General features: G+C 40.6%; 2 protein-coding genes across 2 annotated transcripts in view; one reads left to right on the forward strand and one right to left on the reverse strand.

Annotated features, from left to right (window-relative positions):
- Positions 1–351: 351 nt before the first annotated feature.
- cckar (cholecystokinin A receptor) lies at positions 352–9323 on the forward strand. The gene is made up of 5 exons (XM_067523475.1): positions 352–1004; positions 1579–1830; positions 5357–5618; positions 5931–6058; positions 6747–9323. Exons 1-5 carry the CDS (start codon positions 878–880, stop codon positions 7343–7345), a joined length of 1368 nt encoding a protein of 455 aa, XP_067379576.1. The 5' UTR covers positions 352–877; the 3' UTR covers positions 7346–9323.
- Positions 9324–10966: 1643 nt separating this feature from the next.
- Positions 10967–17046, reverse strand: part of rbpjb (recombination signal binding protein for immunoglobulin kappa J region b) — a 37866-nt gene continuing 31786 nt past the window's right edge. The window contains exons 4-11 of the mRNA XM_067523476.1: positions 16369–16534; positions 16052–16226; positions 15598–15735; positions 15207–15319; positions 14875–15015; positions 14470–14625; positions 14079–14182; positions 10967–13546 (exon numbers count right to left, since the gene is read on the reverse strand). Of these exons, the coding sequence (XP_067379577.1) occupies positions 13222–13546; positions 14079–14182; positions 14470–14625; positions 14875–15015; positions 15207–15319; positions 15598–15735; positions 16052–16226; positions 16369–16534 (1318 nt within the window). The 3' untranslated portion in view covers positions 10967–13221. The remainder of the gene's footprint in view (positions 13547–14078; positions 14183–14469; positions 14626–14874; positions 15016–15206; positions 15320–15597; positions 15736–16051; positions 16227–16368; positions 16535–17046) is intronic.

The raw sequence follows: 17046 nt of genomic DNA on the forward strand, positions 1-17046 counted from the left end.
CTTTACATTTATCCAGCAGCCAGCTTTATGTATGTATACATCAATCTATTTATATAAGTAGTTCGAATGTTTGGCAAATAAAATATATGATTTCGGAACCAAAAACATTAGATTTAGATAAATAGATTATTAAGGCTTTCATGCGGAGTTCACCGTGTTCAAAAAACATAAAGACATAATAATAAGTTCGCTCCTGCTAACCCCCCCTCTCCCCCATCAGAACAATTACAGCTTGAGTCAATAATCTTCCTAATTGTTGCTGACATGTTCACATGAAATGCTGCAGCAGGCAACAACACGCGTTAAATGTGCCAGAGAACCATGCACACCCACCGAACTGGCACGAGGCTTCTGACATTTTAAGTCATGAATTGTCAGCATTCCCTCTCTTCTGAGAGATCAGAGATACAAGATATATTTGAGATATTTATTTAAAAATTAAGAAGAAACCCGCACACAGCCAACCAAACACTGTGCAGCATCTTTACTGGGCTACCACGATGACTGATGACTGGGTGTTTCGTAAAAAAAAAAAGGAGATGCTGACTAGCACGGACTCTGAAGGCGGGCTGAGCGCTCAAGAATGTGTCCACATGTCGTCAGTATCTGGAAATGCTGAGCGTTAGTGGAGCGCGGCGCACCAGACTGAGGCGCACGGGAACTTGCGCAGAACACTATTGTATTTTTTTTTTTCAACCCCCGTTTCATTTTTTCTAAAATCGACAGATTGGATATTTGAAATGTTGTCAAATCTCTTCGTCTGAGACATTTTTGTTTGTTTGTTTGTTTGTTTGTTTTTCTTTTTGTCTTGCAAGAACATGACGAAAACTGTGCACATGACTGATTTTACTTGAGGGTACAGCAGAAAGGGAGCGACATGGAGACGTTTACAATTCATGACATGCTTCTAAATTCCACCGACCTGAATAAAATTTTATGTAATTTGGGAATCAAGAATATTTCGGACTGCGAGAGCGACCAGGACCCTTCCCCAGAGCCTAAAGGTACGGTCGTTTTTATTACTACCAAAGGCTGTGACACATCCTGTGGAACAATGGCTAATTTTATTCATACTTTTGGTATTTAATCTAATTTAAAGGCAGCCATGCCAGTGCTTGAGGCGTTTTGTTTTGTTTTTTTGCGTCTGTGCGCATTACGCATATGGCTCAAATCCTCCGTGAAGCTAATGTCTTTTGCTGTATTTTAGTATGACACATCTGTTGTCACTGTACAGTAGTTCAGCCAGTGTCAAGTGAGCAGAGCTGCCACCTTATACTTCACCGTCACAAAACAGACTCCACTAGCACAAACTTAACACCGTTTTGTGAATTAGGCTCTTAAAGAACTTAATGGATGTAAATTGTCAGCGCATTTTCTGCTTATTATAAAAAATCAAAATTTTCTGCATATACTGAATTTGAAACTACTTTATATGAGTTACTACTCTATATGTGGATCCTTATAGGATTATCCGTAATTAGAAAATAGTGATGTGTGAGAGAGAAAGAGTTGGACTGTATTTACAACAAATTGTAAGAGTTTGTGTGTCTCTTCAAATTGTGTCCTTTTTTGTCTCAGATATCAACGAGACAGTGCGAATTGTCCTCTACAGCCTGATCTTTCTGCTCAGTGTTGTGGGCAACAGCCTCATCGTTGCTGTCTTGGTGAGGAACCGTCGCATGAGAACTGTCACGAACCTATTCCTCCTGTCTCTGGCTGTCAGCGACCTGATGGTCTCCCTCGTCTGCATCCCCTTCACCCTCATCCCCAACCTCATGAGGGATTTCATCTTTGGCACTGGAATATGCAAACTGGTCATGTATTTCATGGGTGAGTCAATGGTTGTTTTTGACATTGGCATTGTCTCATCTCCTGTCTTTTCCGATTTCATCCTGTGCACCTTTTTATGACTAATGTTGTATGAAAGTTGTGCCGAGTCAAAAATGTCTTTTTTTAAGTTAAGTATACCAGTGACTAGCTTTTTGTCCAGTTTGAGTTAAATGTGTAAACGTTTCACAATAATGCTATTTTTTCTTCCATCTTTTAAATATTTCTAATATGTCCAAGCACAATGGTCTCCTCTCTGTCTTCGGTGAACTATTGCTGTTTTTTTTTTTTTTTTATTGTCCCAGTAATTGTATTATATGTTAGACTGATGATAATTGAAGTCATCCTAGGCCATGTCCTGTGCAAAGTTCATTTGCCTGCCTCCTGGCACTGTAATGAGCATGAGCTAAAAATGAACTAAAAGCGGTCCTCACATGATGTCACAAAGTGTAGACTGACCCGAAGCCAGTTTTGATTGTGTCTTGGCTTGTAGTTTCTTGTTCATAAATAGTAAGACGCACAATGATGGCTGGTATGAAGGGATCAACAACATCAACAACATCATCAACATCAACATCAGTAACAAAAACCCAATGGAAAGGAGGAGTATAATTTATAACTGAGGTCAACTGTTATTGAGGATTAAACTCAGGGGAGCAGGATGATTGGTGTGAAGAGTTTGACTTTATACAAAGATTAAATTGATCAAAATATATTTATATAGCACCTTTTGTCCTGGTTAACTCAAAGAAAAGTTGATAACAAGAAGAAAAACAATCTTAGAACAAGGAGATTATTGCACACAATCCTTCATCCTAAAAGCGGATCTTATTCAGGGTCACCAAGGTGTTGCAGCCTATCCCAGCTTCCATTAGGCAAGAGGCAGGGTACACCTCTAATTTAGAGTTACAAATTAACCCAGCATGCATGTTCTTGGACTGTGGTAGGAAACCCGGTGTACCCAGATGAAACCCAGATAACATAATACAGTTTTCCTTGTCTCAACTAAAACTGAGCTCTAGACTAATATGTTCCAGCAGGATTTTGGAAGCCAATCTTGGTCCAATATTCAGTGTAAAGTCTGATGGGAAACTTTGCATTAATACTAGAGTCATTTCTAATGAGGAAGAATACGTAGACGTAGAGGTTACTGAAATTATATGACAAAAAATATACCCAACATAATAATTATTTATTGCCTAACACTGCCAGCCAATACTAAATCAATCCGAAGTAATGCTCTCTTTTTAAGTTCTTGCTTCATTTCTTCATCTGTGTACAGTAAATGAGGTAAAATATGGATGGTGAATGCTAAACCAATTGCTCCTCTGGACTATAGTCCGGATGAGGTATGGTGGACTGTAAACCAGCAAGGCTGTAGCCATAAATGTGGAAACATGTGTCATATGTCCTAGATTTAACATTATTAATGTAAAACTTCGTAGCATGAATCGCTCCTTACCCCATGAAGCAGGATGATCATGTTTCCACTGCACAAGCTATTTCAAGTGCCTTGAACTGCTCTATAAGACAGACACCTCTAAGAGGAATCGCTCCTTTCTTACTTTCCCTTAATTCTTATTATATTTTAAAAGGTTTGTGGATGGATTTTTTGCCTTGTCTGAACAGACTATAAAGCCCCTTGATTTAAATTTGTGGTTTCAGGCTGTCTAAAATAAATTGATGGACAGGGGGAGTTTGTGATGTTAATAAATGAGACAACACACTAAAAAATATTTAAAATTCCTATATGACAATTTGAAATTATGCGCTGAGGAAAATGCAGAAAAAAAATTGCTTTATTTATCTTTTAAGACTAAGCACAAAATAATTCCTCATAATCCTCATGACTCAATACATATTACAATGTGCATTGTTTTAAAGCATTTCAGGATTTTAATCTTCTTCCAAGGCAGCTTTGAAAGGTGATGAGTCAGTCACATCAGGCATGTTAATCAGCCCTTCACTGCCTTTATTTCCCACGGAAGCTTCATAAATTCCCCAGTTTTCTGTTTCTACATCTCTGAAAATCTCTGCTTGGGAGTTTTGGCGGTTATTAAAGATGATGCACCGCCACTAATATCTCATTCCCATCCAATTAAAAGTCCGCTAGGAAATCTTATTTTCATTTTTCTCCTTGCTTCCTGTTGCTCTGTGTAACTGTGCAGTGAGATCAGAGCACTGTCCTCTCAGATTGTTTCCTCATTTGTCCATGTGTTTACCCGTTTCTGTGTCGCTCCTCTCAGATGGTACACAATGATAATATGAATGTATTTATAGTGGTTCTTGTTATTGTTACTGAGTGTGTTAGCGGTGATCTGGTAACAGTGCAGGATGTACTCTGTCACAGCTCAGCAGTTAAATTTAATGTGACAAAACAATGTGCCACTGCATCACAAGCATCTCGATAAACCCTGCGCCGGTTTGGGATGATGCTGATCTGCTGGCTGCTACAAAGCTCATGGTGGAGAGAAAACACAGATAGCAACGTTGCCTAATTGAAGCAATAGCTCAATACCAAAAATATAATTATTGTATTACTGACCTTATTTCCGCTCAGAGTTTGATGAAAAGCTTAACAAAACAAATATAGACCAGTCAGAGTTAGCTTAGCTTAGCATACAGACTGGCAGTAAGGAATCCAGCTGAGTCGTATGTTCAAAATGCCTACCAGCACCTCTAAGAATAACTGCTATTATAATAGAACAAACAAACAAAAATAACATGAAAACAAAAATAAATAAAAATAAATAAACGTAGGCGTGTTGGTTTAGCTATGCTAGCTAGTTCCTGACTACAGTACATGTGTTTCGTAACAAAACCCTATTGTTAGGTTGAAAACAAACTACATTACGGTCGCACGACTTTAGCATCACTGCCACCACATTTCCTATCTGTAGTTTGTTTCAGCGCACTTACCTCTTCAAGAAAAGCCTTTTTTATTATAGTGACTCGATATAGATGTTGATCTGAAGGCTGTAAAGGCAGATTAGTGAGAGGATAAGTTTCCGTTTTCAGCATAAAGATGTTTTGTGTTCCAAGTAACATCTGTTGCCTTATTTAGCAACTTCTTAGCAACTATCAGTTTTAAGAGACGTAAAAGCTCAGAAACAGCATGAGTGAGCTACTTATTACCAAATTTTGTTTCTGAGAACAAAACATGAAACTCTGTTGACCTTTTGTTAACTACAGACCTTATTTTATTTAAAAAACTAAACATGGAGTTGAGGACGTGGGAAGGGGGGCAAAATGCTGAGTGCTTTCCAGTCGTCATACCAAGCTAAAAGCTAATCTTCTTTTAACTGTAGCTTTGTATTTATAGAACATGAAAGCTGTAATGGTTTACTATGAATTTCTTTAAGAATAATCTCCTTTAATTTTCCAATATTTCTGATTAATGGTGTATCTCAACCTAATGTGTCCTTTCAGCTTATGTCAGCTACATTTGTGCTTTTTAAAAGGTTAATCTCAGTTAATTAGGCACTTAAAACTGACAGTCATCAGTGTCTGGGCTTTGTGATCTGTGCAGGCGTATCAGTAAGTGTTTCCACCTTCAACCTGGTGGCCATCTCTCTGGAGCGCTACAGTGCCATTTGCAACCCGCTGACCTCCAGGACGTGGCAGACTAAATCGCATGCTGCCAAGGTCATCACTGCCACCTGGGTGGCTTCGTTCATCCTGATGCTGCCCTATCCCATTTTTTGCAAGCTCAAGCCTTTTAACCGGCTCAACAACAGCACTGGGCACATGTGTCGTCTGGTGTGGCCCAACATCATCATCCAGCAGTCCTGGTGAGCTAAGTGCAAATGGAAAAAGTTGTACCTTTATTGCCCCACCAGGGTGCCTTCACACTATCATGGCATGGCAGCAGAAATAGTCCACCCTTAATTTCGGATCGCTCCTTTATTGATTTTCTCAACGTGGTTCTGCTGGTGTGAGACAACCACTTTGATAGCTGGCTACAACAGATTCTACCCTTTAAAATAAAAGCACAACATTTTCAATTATGTCAACCTGCTTTAACAATAGTAAAGACCCAACCTAAATTAGATAAAGTGAATCCTCTTTAACATGGCCTTCATTCCAAAATGTCTCCCTTGCAGGTATGTGTCTCTCTTGCTGCTTCTGTTCTTAATCCCTGGGATCGTCATGATGACAGCCTATGGACTCATCTCCCTAGAGCTCTACCGCGGCATCAAGTATGAGCTGTCTAATAGGAAATCTAGCAGAGGTACGGAAATAAAACTGAGAAAGAGTTCAAAGCGACATTTTCATTATGCAAAAAAAAAAACATGCAATTGTTCAGCTTTTTATAGTAAAAAAACAACCAACTAAATAATGATCTTCTCTTCTCTGGTTGTGGAATTTAGCACCATGCCCATTTATTTTTAACTTAGGACATAAAAACGCATTGAAAAGTTTTAGGGACATTTTTATTCAAACAGGACTAAATAGTGAATTCATTGTGGACTGTTTCCAGCTGTGACTTACTCATTTGATGCTCTGGCTCATATTTCCAACAGAACAATGTAATACATGTGGGGAAAAAAAACGAAATAAGAACACCGTCCCTGTTTATTGTGATGTAGGAACATAGAAATAATAGATATTCAGCTCCTACTACGGAATAATAGGATAAAGTCATATTATTCATTTGGTTTCAGCTTATTCCATGTGATTTTCTGGCAAAAGTATAATATTAAACGTCAATAGACTTCTACTATTCCTTTGGCTATTGTAATTTGACATGATAATTCATCTTTAATGAAATCATAGTCTGACATTTTTTTAAGTCCAGGTTTATAGTCTAAGTCTATAGTCATCTTGACAGCGGCAGAACTGATTTTGCTGCTGATAAAATTGCAATCTCTCATATTTCAGTGTTTCTTTTATTTCATTGATATACTCTACCATAACAGACAGACAATCCAGCACTGGCAGCATCAAGCCAGGTGACAGTGATGGCTGTTACCTGCAGCCATCTAAAAGGAAGAGCTTCACAGTGAGTTCAGGCAACTCCAGCAGCAAGCCCACGGTGGGTCGTGTGTGCAGCAGCACCTCCACAGCTAATCTGATGGCCAAGAAGCGTGTGATCCGCATGCTCCTGGTCATCGTCTTCCTTTTTTTCCTGTGCTGGACTCCTGTCTTTGTGGTCAACGCGTGGCAGGCCTTCGACCAGCGCTCGGCCTACCGTCTGACTGGCGCACCTATCTCCTTCATTCACCTGCTGTCTTACACTTCAGCCTGTGTCAACCCCATCATTTACTGCTTCATGAACAAACGCTTCCGTCAGGGCATGCTGTCCACCTTCACCTGCTGCAGTTGCTCCAGGACGACTGGAGGAACGAGAAGCGGCTTAGGGAGGTCATCCGGAAGCGGAACGACCAAAGGGGAAAGCAACAAACCAAGAGTGGGACCAAAGACCAATGAGCACAATGGTCATACCCCTCCAAGTGGAGCCAGCACACGCTTTACCTACACCGGCATCCGTGCATCAGCCTGGAGCGATCTAACTTGAATTACTTGTGTAATTAGTGCTCTTACCTGTGTAAGAGCACTGGCCAGATTGGAACCACCTGATGGGAATCCGTGGTGTATTGTTCAGTGTAAAGACCTCACAGTGAATATCTAAACTAATCCCTCAGTTTATGGAGTGTGATGTGACGTGGGTACAGTAGTGGAGCAGGAGTTCCCTCAGGGCAGATCAACACAAGCAGATGTTTCCCTGAGGCTTGTAGTGCCAGGGTGGGTGACAGATGCCTGATCATATAAAGCCATGAAGGCCCTCAAGTGTGGAGTGTTTTTATGCGCTTGAATATCAATTAATATAGTTAATTCTCCCTATATTGTCTTTATACATATTTATTCCTTTACCACGGACTGCATGGTAGTCCTGAATTCTTAGGGTAGTCCCCCCCCCCCCAAAAAAGGCACGCAGTCAGGTAGATATTCTTAAAGCAGAATATCAGTATTTAGATGCTGATCTGAAGACTCCTTTAGCAGACACGGTGTGGTCAGCATGTAAAGGGCTTAGAAACTCAACAGATTAATAATAAATCGAACACCCACAATTACATCACCTACAGCACAATCTGCTGATAAAGATCATGCCATGTGGCCAAAAACTTTTAAACAAACACTAAATGGACCTTAAGGGGAGGCTGCTTTGTTTTCAAGGTCAAGAATGAAACTTAACTACCAGTGTTAGCTCTCTACCTCTGAGCAGTACCATTTATACCACACTATGCTACAATTTATCATTCGTATGAAAATTCCCTTCTAACCAAGGCAGCATTGCTTCCCATTCGTTTCTCTTTTGCTTCAAAAATCTTATATCACACCTTCTTTACTCAGTTGTAATTTTCTTATTTCAGTTTACCGTCATTTTCAACGGCAGCACCATGTTCACAAGCCTAAATGCAGTCTTTGACATGTTTGGACGTGGATATTTTTCTTCTTGAAAGTTAGATGAAAAGATTGCTCCCACACTCTTCAGCTCATTAGTATAGATCTGGGATTAGACAGAGAGAATTTCTGGCTTGTCCAATACTCAACACTACAGTAATCAACACCTTCAAAGATCACCAATTAAACTTAGCATCTTTTTTGTTGACATAAGCGTGAAAAGTAATTTCCGTTTGTGCACTAATTTTACAAAACCTATTATTTTACATTCATTGTGACGACTCAAATATGTGACCCATGTGGTAAATAATGAGTGAGTAAGGTTGGGAAAAACTCGGTGGTATGATGAAAGTTGTACCTTGTGTACCACGGGAACTGGAGAGGCTTATCATTTTCTGGGACTTTAAACAGCTGCGTTTTCATCTGTAAAGAGCAAATTCCTGGCATTACCCACCTGATTTCCACCAACTCCTACCGTTAAATTTAGCAGCGTTAATGTAGCACATTTTGTTTTCTTGTATTGATATGTTGAGGTTTTCATTGCATGGCTTCAGTAATGTCTTCTTTCAAAAAGGTTTAACAGATTAATAGAAAATGTTAAAGTGTTTGTTTTACTGCATTATTATATGCCTATCTTAATGGAAATTCTGTTAAAATTGAGGCCACATATTTGAATGTAAAAACATAAATCTTTAAGTGGCTCTGGGAATGGAATCATCTACAAATAACCAACGACTGGTTGACCATATAAAGACCTTGAGTGCCCGTCTGGAGCTGTGTAGGCTGTGTAAGACTTGTGGCAGAGCAATTTGCAGCTTTTAACGGCTTTAATAAAAGTGGATCTAAAGGACGTAGGGCATTAGGGTCCAGACACACGGTGGAAAGAAACAAGGGAATCTGCTGGGACTCCTTTCATGTCCAAAACACCACTCGCCTTCTCTCTGCAGCGCCACTGAGAGATCAACTGTCCCTGGAGAGGGAAAAAAATTAAAGATGGAAATAGCATGTATCAAATGCTTTTCATACAAGAGGCAATTTTGGGTTATTCATTTCTGCTTTTCTGCCAAAATCAATTAAATATGTACACAAAGTGAGATTTTATATCACTTTATTTCTCATTTTTATGCCAATATTGCAAGTTTTTTTCTCTTTTTTACTTTTAATGACATACAGATTTGAGCATGATCTGGAGCTGCAATATGTACAAAAACAAACTAACATATGTTATCAAAAAACCGTCCCCTTGTTTTGACGTTATTGCTAAATGTTACAAACGGCACAGGTTTCTACCATGAGCAACCCTTTGAGCACTGAGTATACTACCACAACGACACCTCTGCTGACCATTTACTAGAATGAAACACAGTTACAGTGAGAGTGAAGAATAGCAAAAGGACATGGAGAAGAAAAGGTGGGGGGGAAAAAGTGATCTGACTGCAGCAAAGCTAAGCTTAAGAGGCTGTTACGAACAAAAATGTATAGAGGAAAGGTGAAAATTAAAACTCCAAATGTACATACATAAAGATGAGCCACAAAGAGGAAGGATGAAATGTGTGAGAGAAAAACAAAGGTTAGCACTCTGTAGTGCAAACAGCCAAATAGTCTAAAGAAGTAAGGCTGAGTGCGACAGAGAAGGGCTCCACACTCCTTTTTTTATATTTTGTTTAAAGCTGCCTCTTACTCTGCCCTGTTTTGTTTAGCAGTGCATGAAAACTACATTATAAAAGACTTTTGGCATATTAGAGGATACATACATACATACATACATTGTTCAGAGCTCCGAATATAAAAACAAACACACACACAAGAACAGCTGCTTTTGGAAGAGTAAAACAAATGTGACCAGACACACAGAGAGAAAGAAACTGGATACAATGATATTTTGTAAAAGTATCTCAAATGCTAATGAGTGTTTTTTTTCTCCCCTCTCTGAAAGCTCTGTCGCCAAGATAATACAGCGTGTGTTTAAGAAGGCATGTAACATTTTCTTGACTCCTTTTGACAGTTCATCCCCTTTACAAGTGAGGTGTGTTATCAAGTTATTCAGTATCCTCCCTGTCTCTTTAAACTGCAGAAATTCAAAGAGAGATATAAACTGTAAACCAGCTCAGATTGTCAAGGCGACACTTTTTTTTTTTAATGCATGCATCACCCCCTTTATTAGTTTGAGTAAATGTGACAAAGCTGCGCTGGGGAGATAAAGAGGAGCCAGGGGTGTTTGGCCTAAAAGAGGCAACTCAACGTGTAAACAACAAACCCAAAAATATCTGAACAAGGGTGGAAAGAGGGGGGGAGGTGATGCTAATGCAGAGGCTATATTAAAAACGCACCGAATTTAGAGCTCGTACGTATCGAAAACACTCAAGTTAAAAGTTTACAGTTAAGATTTTGTGATCTCCATCCGGCACAGTAAAGGGTTCAAATGGGCCTGTGGCTTGTCACGTCCAGAGTTCAGTGTGAAAAAGCGCAAATATTCGGGGTTTGATGCTGCACTACCGCTGCAGCGCCAATTACTAGACAACTCCAGGACAGACGGGAAGCGGCTTCTTTGAAAATTTTTAAAAACACCACCTGGCCAACCTAGGCAGCATAGGCAATAATGCACTTTTCTTTCTTTTTGACATTAGACAAGGGGGGATTTTATGCCAATATATTAAAAAAAGCAAATCAATATTGCAATATAAAACATTTAACATAATTTATGGACAGGTAGCGAAATGGGAGCATAACTTAATTTTTACAGGGGGTGGGGTGGGGGGGGTCAAGCAAAACCTTTTTTGTTCCCATTTAAAAGTTTTGCTTGTGATAAAGTCTGAAATTGACATTCAAGTTTAAATATTGTTCTTTTTCCTGGAAGTGTCTACAGTTGTACTGTACTATTAAAGATCACAAGTATTGCCTTCGAATGTTTATCAGACATTTGTATTCAGGTGGAAGACAGAAAAACAAAACAAAACAAAACAAAAAAAACAATGAATCTCAAGTTCTTTTTGTTTTGGAGAGCAGGTTTGAATTGAAGCGAGTCTGACTCACTATTCCATTACAGCGACAACATACGACAGTCTCACACACACAGACACACTTGCTGGCTGGTGAACTAGTGCTCAGGCGGACAACAACGATGAATTGACCTGTACAATATTGCTGTAATGTGAGGAAATGCAAAACACATTTAGAAGGCCTTTACGTGGTTGCCATGAACACAGACGAGTGCAACTACTTGGACAGTGAATTATGAACACACTCTTGTTCCTGCAAAACAGAAAAACAAAAACGAAATGACAGGAGAGTTTACAGCGCTTGTGAGACATTGTACCAAAAGTGAAAAGGTGCCAGGCACCACATGGGGAAAAAACATTAAAATGAAAAAACGGGATTGAAAGCTGAGAGATCTCTTAGAAGGCTGCTTTGCTTTGCACGACAAGGTGGAGCAGCAGCAGCGAGCTCAAAACAGCAGTGCTCCTGTGATAAGAAGCGAGGCATTAGTTTGTTTTTGTGCTATGCACAGGTTCTTCCAAGGTGAGTAAACAGCAGATAAGAGGATGGAGAAGTATTTTTCTTTTTTTGTAAATGACATTATCAGTAAGGCCACATCAAATTGAAAAGTGTCCGACTTTTTTGGGAAACCAACTGGAGTTGAATGCCACCAAAACCACACACAAGCACACAAACACCCCCACACACAGGAAGACACCTCGCTAGGTGCAGTTTAGAGAGACAAGTTTCACTACGTTATCAGATACATTGACCATTAGAGCGACAGATACAGGATATTAGATATGTGACTGGTTTGACTGTGTACACAGTAAGAATATACAGTACTAAGGCTATCCTTTTAAGTCAATGACTACGCTTATTACATTAGTTTGAAAATGACAACTGACTTTTTTTTCGTAACCACGGAAGTCTAGTTTTTGATGTATTCTGCAAATGTTGCTATGGCTCCATATGAGATGTACTGATGTGTATACTTTCCTAAGGAGACATAGCGCACATAGAGTATTGCAGGCAAGGCAGAGGCGTTGCTTAAAGCTTTTCTTTTTAAAGACTTCATACAAACCAATGATAAAAAATAGGCCCTCTGAGGTTATTTCCCAATTTAAAAACAAAAACAAAACAAAACATAAACAACAACCTTCGCTTACATTAATAACAACAACCCAGACTTCAGGTTTTTCCCCAACAGGATTAAAACAAAAGTTCAATCCAAAGACTGAAAAAGCAGGCGTTTGCAGTAAGGTTGCAAAAACATACACATCGGGATTCTGGACCTCAAAAGGGGGGAAACAAAGCCCAAGCTCAGAGGAAGAATAGAAACTATTTGGTAACAAAAGTGTACTATATGTTTAATACAAAAAGGTATGGAGAAAAATGTACCTTTACTAAAGCTTATACAAGATCCTTGGTCCATAAAAACTATGTTATCGTCACGTTTTGCGTGTGTCCCTCTGCATTCCTTGCGCTCCCTCCAACAACAATACATCCAGCCCCCTTTAGGAAACCACAAATTAATGCAAAATAATATAAAAACAAAAAGAATAATTATAAAACAAGTGGCTGGAGGGTTAAGGTGGAGGGTATGGGGAGCAGGCCGGCGCAAAAATATACTTTTGAGAGATTTTTCTTCTTGTACACGGTGGATGTATTGTTGTTGTGGTTTCCATTCTCACAGCCGAAGAAAGGTGCTGGTGCTCTGAGCCTGCAGGGACTTCACTCATTCCAAACAGCAGGACTGGATCGGCAGGTCCCTAAAGTTACCACAGGAGAGGGGGCATCACAAGGAGTGCCTTCACTTATTCTTGCAGGCTGACAACTTTGTGATGTCAATCCTTCAGATTTCCCCTGCGTTTGCTCCTTTTTACCACCGATTTTTCCATTCAGCTTCTTTGTATCCAGAATTAATACGCAGCACTTCAGAGTTTTTGTTTATTATTCCCCATTGTCTTTATATACCTTAAGGCATATTGAATTGAGTGGCCCCTGTGTGCGTTAGGAGACCACTGCTGCGGCGGTGGAGGATGAGGATGTGACTCCAGCGTTGGAGGAGCTGTTGGGGCCGTAGACACCGGGACCGGACTCCTGGCTGCTGCTGTTCAGCAGGCTGGAGTTTCCGGCCCGCAGAATGGCCCCAGCGGCGCTGCAGTGTGGCCGGGGCCCCGGCTCTGGCGTGTAGGTGAAGGTCAGTGTGGTGGAGTAGATGATGCCATCATTCCTCACCAGCGTGACAGGCACCTGGACAGGCTGCCGCACCCAGCGCCAGCCCTCACGGAAGGCGGAGATGTCGGGCACCACGCACAGCATGCTCTCTGCACACCTAATGTGTGTTTAGTAACAAAAAAAAAATAAAATAATATAAAAATACAGAGTAATGCCAGAGTTTGGTTATTATAACATAGATGCAGATAAGTGCAGATAACTTCCTGTCATAACTTGAAGGAGGAGACATCATTACTTGTTAAATCACCACTGCAATAATCTTTAAGCCTTATGGGGGGAGAAGACATGTTGTCGACACGTTCTAAAACAATATTTTACATTAATATAGCAGGTTTGGTTCTACACTTGCCTCCATCTGGTTTTAAACGACACCTGTTGGAAAAATAATAGCACAGGTTTTAAGAAGGGGATTATTTGGCTTGATTTAGGTGCATCAAGCTGCAGATTGTGTGCATAATTTATAGGCTGAAGGAGAATGTTTTAATCTTTTATTAATTTGGACACCAATGCCCAGGTATTAAGGTTTGCAATATATACATTAAACCTAAAGTTCCTTCCACAGGCCTAATAAGTTATTTTAAGTGAGTTTCATATAAAGTCTGGAGAAAAAAAACGGGGAATAGACAAACCTGTACATAGTCTCAGCCTCAACATCACCAAACCAGACCCGCAAATTTGGAGTGAAGTTCTGTCCTGTCAGCTCCAACATGGCAACATCGCCACCACCGTTCAGCTGCAGACAAAGAAGAAAATGTTGAAAGAAGACATGTTGTACAGATATAAATCACTGTCAGCACCGTGACTAGATTTACAGTGACTTCAGAATATATTCGAAGACGTCCGTTTTTGGTACACCTCATTTTGCTGTTGTGCCTTCTTTGGCTATCAATCTATAGTGAAGTGAAAGAGTGTAGGACAAAAAGGAGGAATAATTTCTGAAGCCACAATCAGGGATGTGGACATGCAAGCGCAAAGCAAATCTCTTTTTGTTCTGTGTCAAGAAACACCACTTGCTTGTACCTGTAAGCTCTCTACCACAGGCACAGGGGTGACAGGCGAGTGGACAGGGCCCATGCCCTCATAGAAAGTGTATTCTGCCTTGTCTGTGCTGATGATTGTCCAGGAGGCGCCGTCATTGATCATCTCCTTGTTTGGTTCCTTTGGGCATGGAGTGGCCTAGCAGAAGAGAAAGATTTGGAGAAGTGACCTTTACCGCACATCAGGGAGAGATAACCATCAACAATTACCTCCAATCATGGCTACTCTCCACTGCAATCAATTCTGTCACTCTTCAACTTAACAACTGTGTGAAGTTCCTCTTTAATCGTCAAAAGTGTATAAGGTGGATTTGACCTAGAATGTGAATGGATGCCTACAAGCAGAGACACATGATAGATGTGTGAGTTGTTTGGGTGAGACACTGACTTGAAACTGGATGATCCTTTCTTGGGAAAGGCACAGGTACATGCGTTCTGTGTCCTTCAGGTAGAAGGCACACTTATGGAGCTGGGAGACGGGGTCATCTGCATCCAGCAGCGCCGTCTGCTTGTCAACCTTTCGGATGATCTGAAAGAGAAAGAGAGCGCGATTTAGCCACGTGGAAGAATCGGGACAGGGAAAGAAGAATTGTAGTGAAGACAGATGGATCATTTTAATGTATTTTCTCCCCTGGCTGCTGCAATAATTACACAATTTCCCCACTAACGCCAGTGGCATTTGTATTTGTTTCCCACTTTTCTAGCCTGTGTTTCTTTTACCAGTCTGGGCAGGGCCATGCCAGTGACAGAGCAAACCAGCTTGACTGTCTGGCCGTAGTGGATGTAACCGTCTCTCACAGTGAATTCTTCTCCTTCAGACTCCTCATCATCCACTGTAAACACACACACACACACACACACACACACACACACACACACACACACAGCAGGGAACAAATTATTAACCCACAAAACTGGTTTCAATTCATTCAAACCCACATTCAATCACTTCCTTTGTCTTTGATGCGTCACCTATGTGATTACTATAATACAGAGTGCAGTGGAGAAGACAATGTGTCAAGCTGTCAAACTACATCAGATCGTCCTGCAATTTTGTTGTATAATGTTTGCGCTTGCGTTAAAGTAACAGCTCAGACTCAATGACACTTACACAGGTGGATGTAAAAAGCACCCCACTGCTGGGAACTGGCGTGAAAGTTGCCGCCCTCCACATGTAGGTAGCGCGTACTGACTGTTTGGGACCTCAGCCGGTTGAACAGTGCCACCTTGGTCCCTGATGCGATACACACTAGACCAGCAGGAGTAACAACATACGCAGGCAGGTTACATAATGACCCCAAAATGACATGTTGCTCACAGAAGTGAGAAAACAGACATGAAACCATTAAGAGGCACGAAGAGGTGGAGCCATTAACTGGGTTAGAAGGCAATTGAATGATGATGCACTGCCCTCTATTGGTCAAAGGGAAAAATAGGGATAAAGAAGGGGGAAGAAGAAAACATTTTCCAAATGACAAATTGCTCCTTTTATAGCAATTAACTACTTAGGATGAGTTCTGATGAGTTGCTACTAAATCAACTTTGAAGTGAACAATATAACTCACAGTCTGCATTTTTCAGGGACTGTTTCTTTTTGGATGGCTTGGAGATGACTTTGATCCTCTTGCTGAGGAAAACACCGATGTCTGCGCTGTTGCCGTAGAACATCTTGACAGACAACATGAAGTGCTTTCTCTTGTCAGAGTCGGATATGTACAAGGTTTTGGCTGTGCAATAATTCTGGGAAGAAAGCAAAGATGAAAATTCTATTTGAAGTTTTCTCCCCAGCTCATTTGGATTTCCATCCAAACAGTGAATGTTTAACATGTCTAGAAATCATGTTTATCTCCAGAACATCTTCCATCATCTGTGTGTGTCATACCTTTCCCTCCAAGTTCAGCTGTTGCATTTCTTGGTCACTGTTGCCGATGCCGATGAAGGCACAAGGCTGCGACTCCTGCTCGGAGCAACCGTCTCGCTCCATCTGTTCCTTCTTTTTCTTCCAGCCACTACCCATCAGATACACGCAGGGGGGAGGGCAGAAGAACCTGAACAGGAGGAAAAATATTTAGGATTCCTTGAAGCCAAATCTTACGAAAAAAAAGCCAGTGTCCTCAGGACTGTATTTCACATTGTGTGAAATTCTAGCCACAGAAATAACCTTCTGGGGAGAAAATGTTTAGAGATACAACCAATCTATAAACTAGTTCACACTTGACTATGTGCATCTCTGACTTTCCACCAGAAGAGGGCAGACCTTTACCAAGCTTGAACCAGACCGTGAGAAACTTCCAACATACAGTATCATTCAGCACAACTGAGCTAAACACTCTTTCTTCATGCTGTTGAGCCTAATTTAGCAGATGTTATTATTATCAGTCCAACATGAAACTCAACTATTTAGAAACAAAACAAAACTACAAGTAAAAAAATAACCCCCCCCCCCCTTTACAATGACATACTTTTTCTGCTCTTCTCCCCTGAAAAGAACTCCCACAAAGAAAACTGACAACTTTAACCTTGTTGAAAATTAAAGCAGCTTTTCACCGGACCATCCAGA

This window comes from Channa argus, chromosome 12 (genome assembly GCF_033026475.1).
Source record: "Channa argus isolate prfri chromosome 12, Channa argus male v1.0, whole genome shotgun sequence".
Classification (NCBI taxonomy): Eukaryota; Metazoa; Chordata; class Actinopteri; order Anabantiformes; family Channidae; genus Channa; species Channa argus.

What these genes read in the sequence shown, in the direction of transcription:
- cckar (XM_067523475.1), top strand. Translation starts at nt 878, where the DNA reads ATGGAGACGTTTACAATTCATGACATGCTTCTAAATTCCACCGACCTG. An exon ending in CCCTTCCCCAGAGCCTAAAG is followed by an intron (nt 1,005 to 1,578) that starts GTACGGTCGTTT and finishes TTTTTGTCTCAG; the next exon opens with ATATCAACGAGACAGTGCGA. An exon ending in TAATAGGAAATCTAGCAGAG is followed by an intron (nt 6,059 to 6,746) that starts GTACGGAAATAA and finishes CTACCATAACAG; the next exon opens with ACAGACAATCCAGCACTGGC.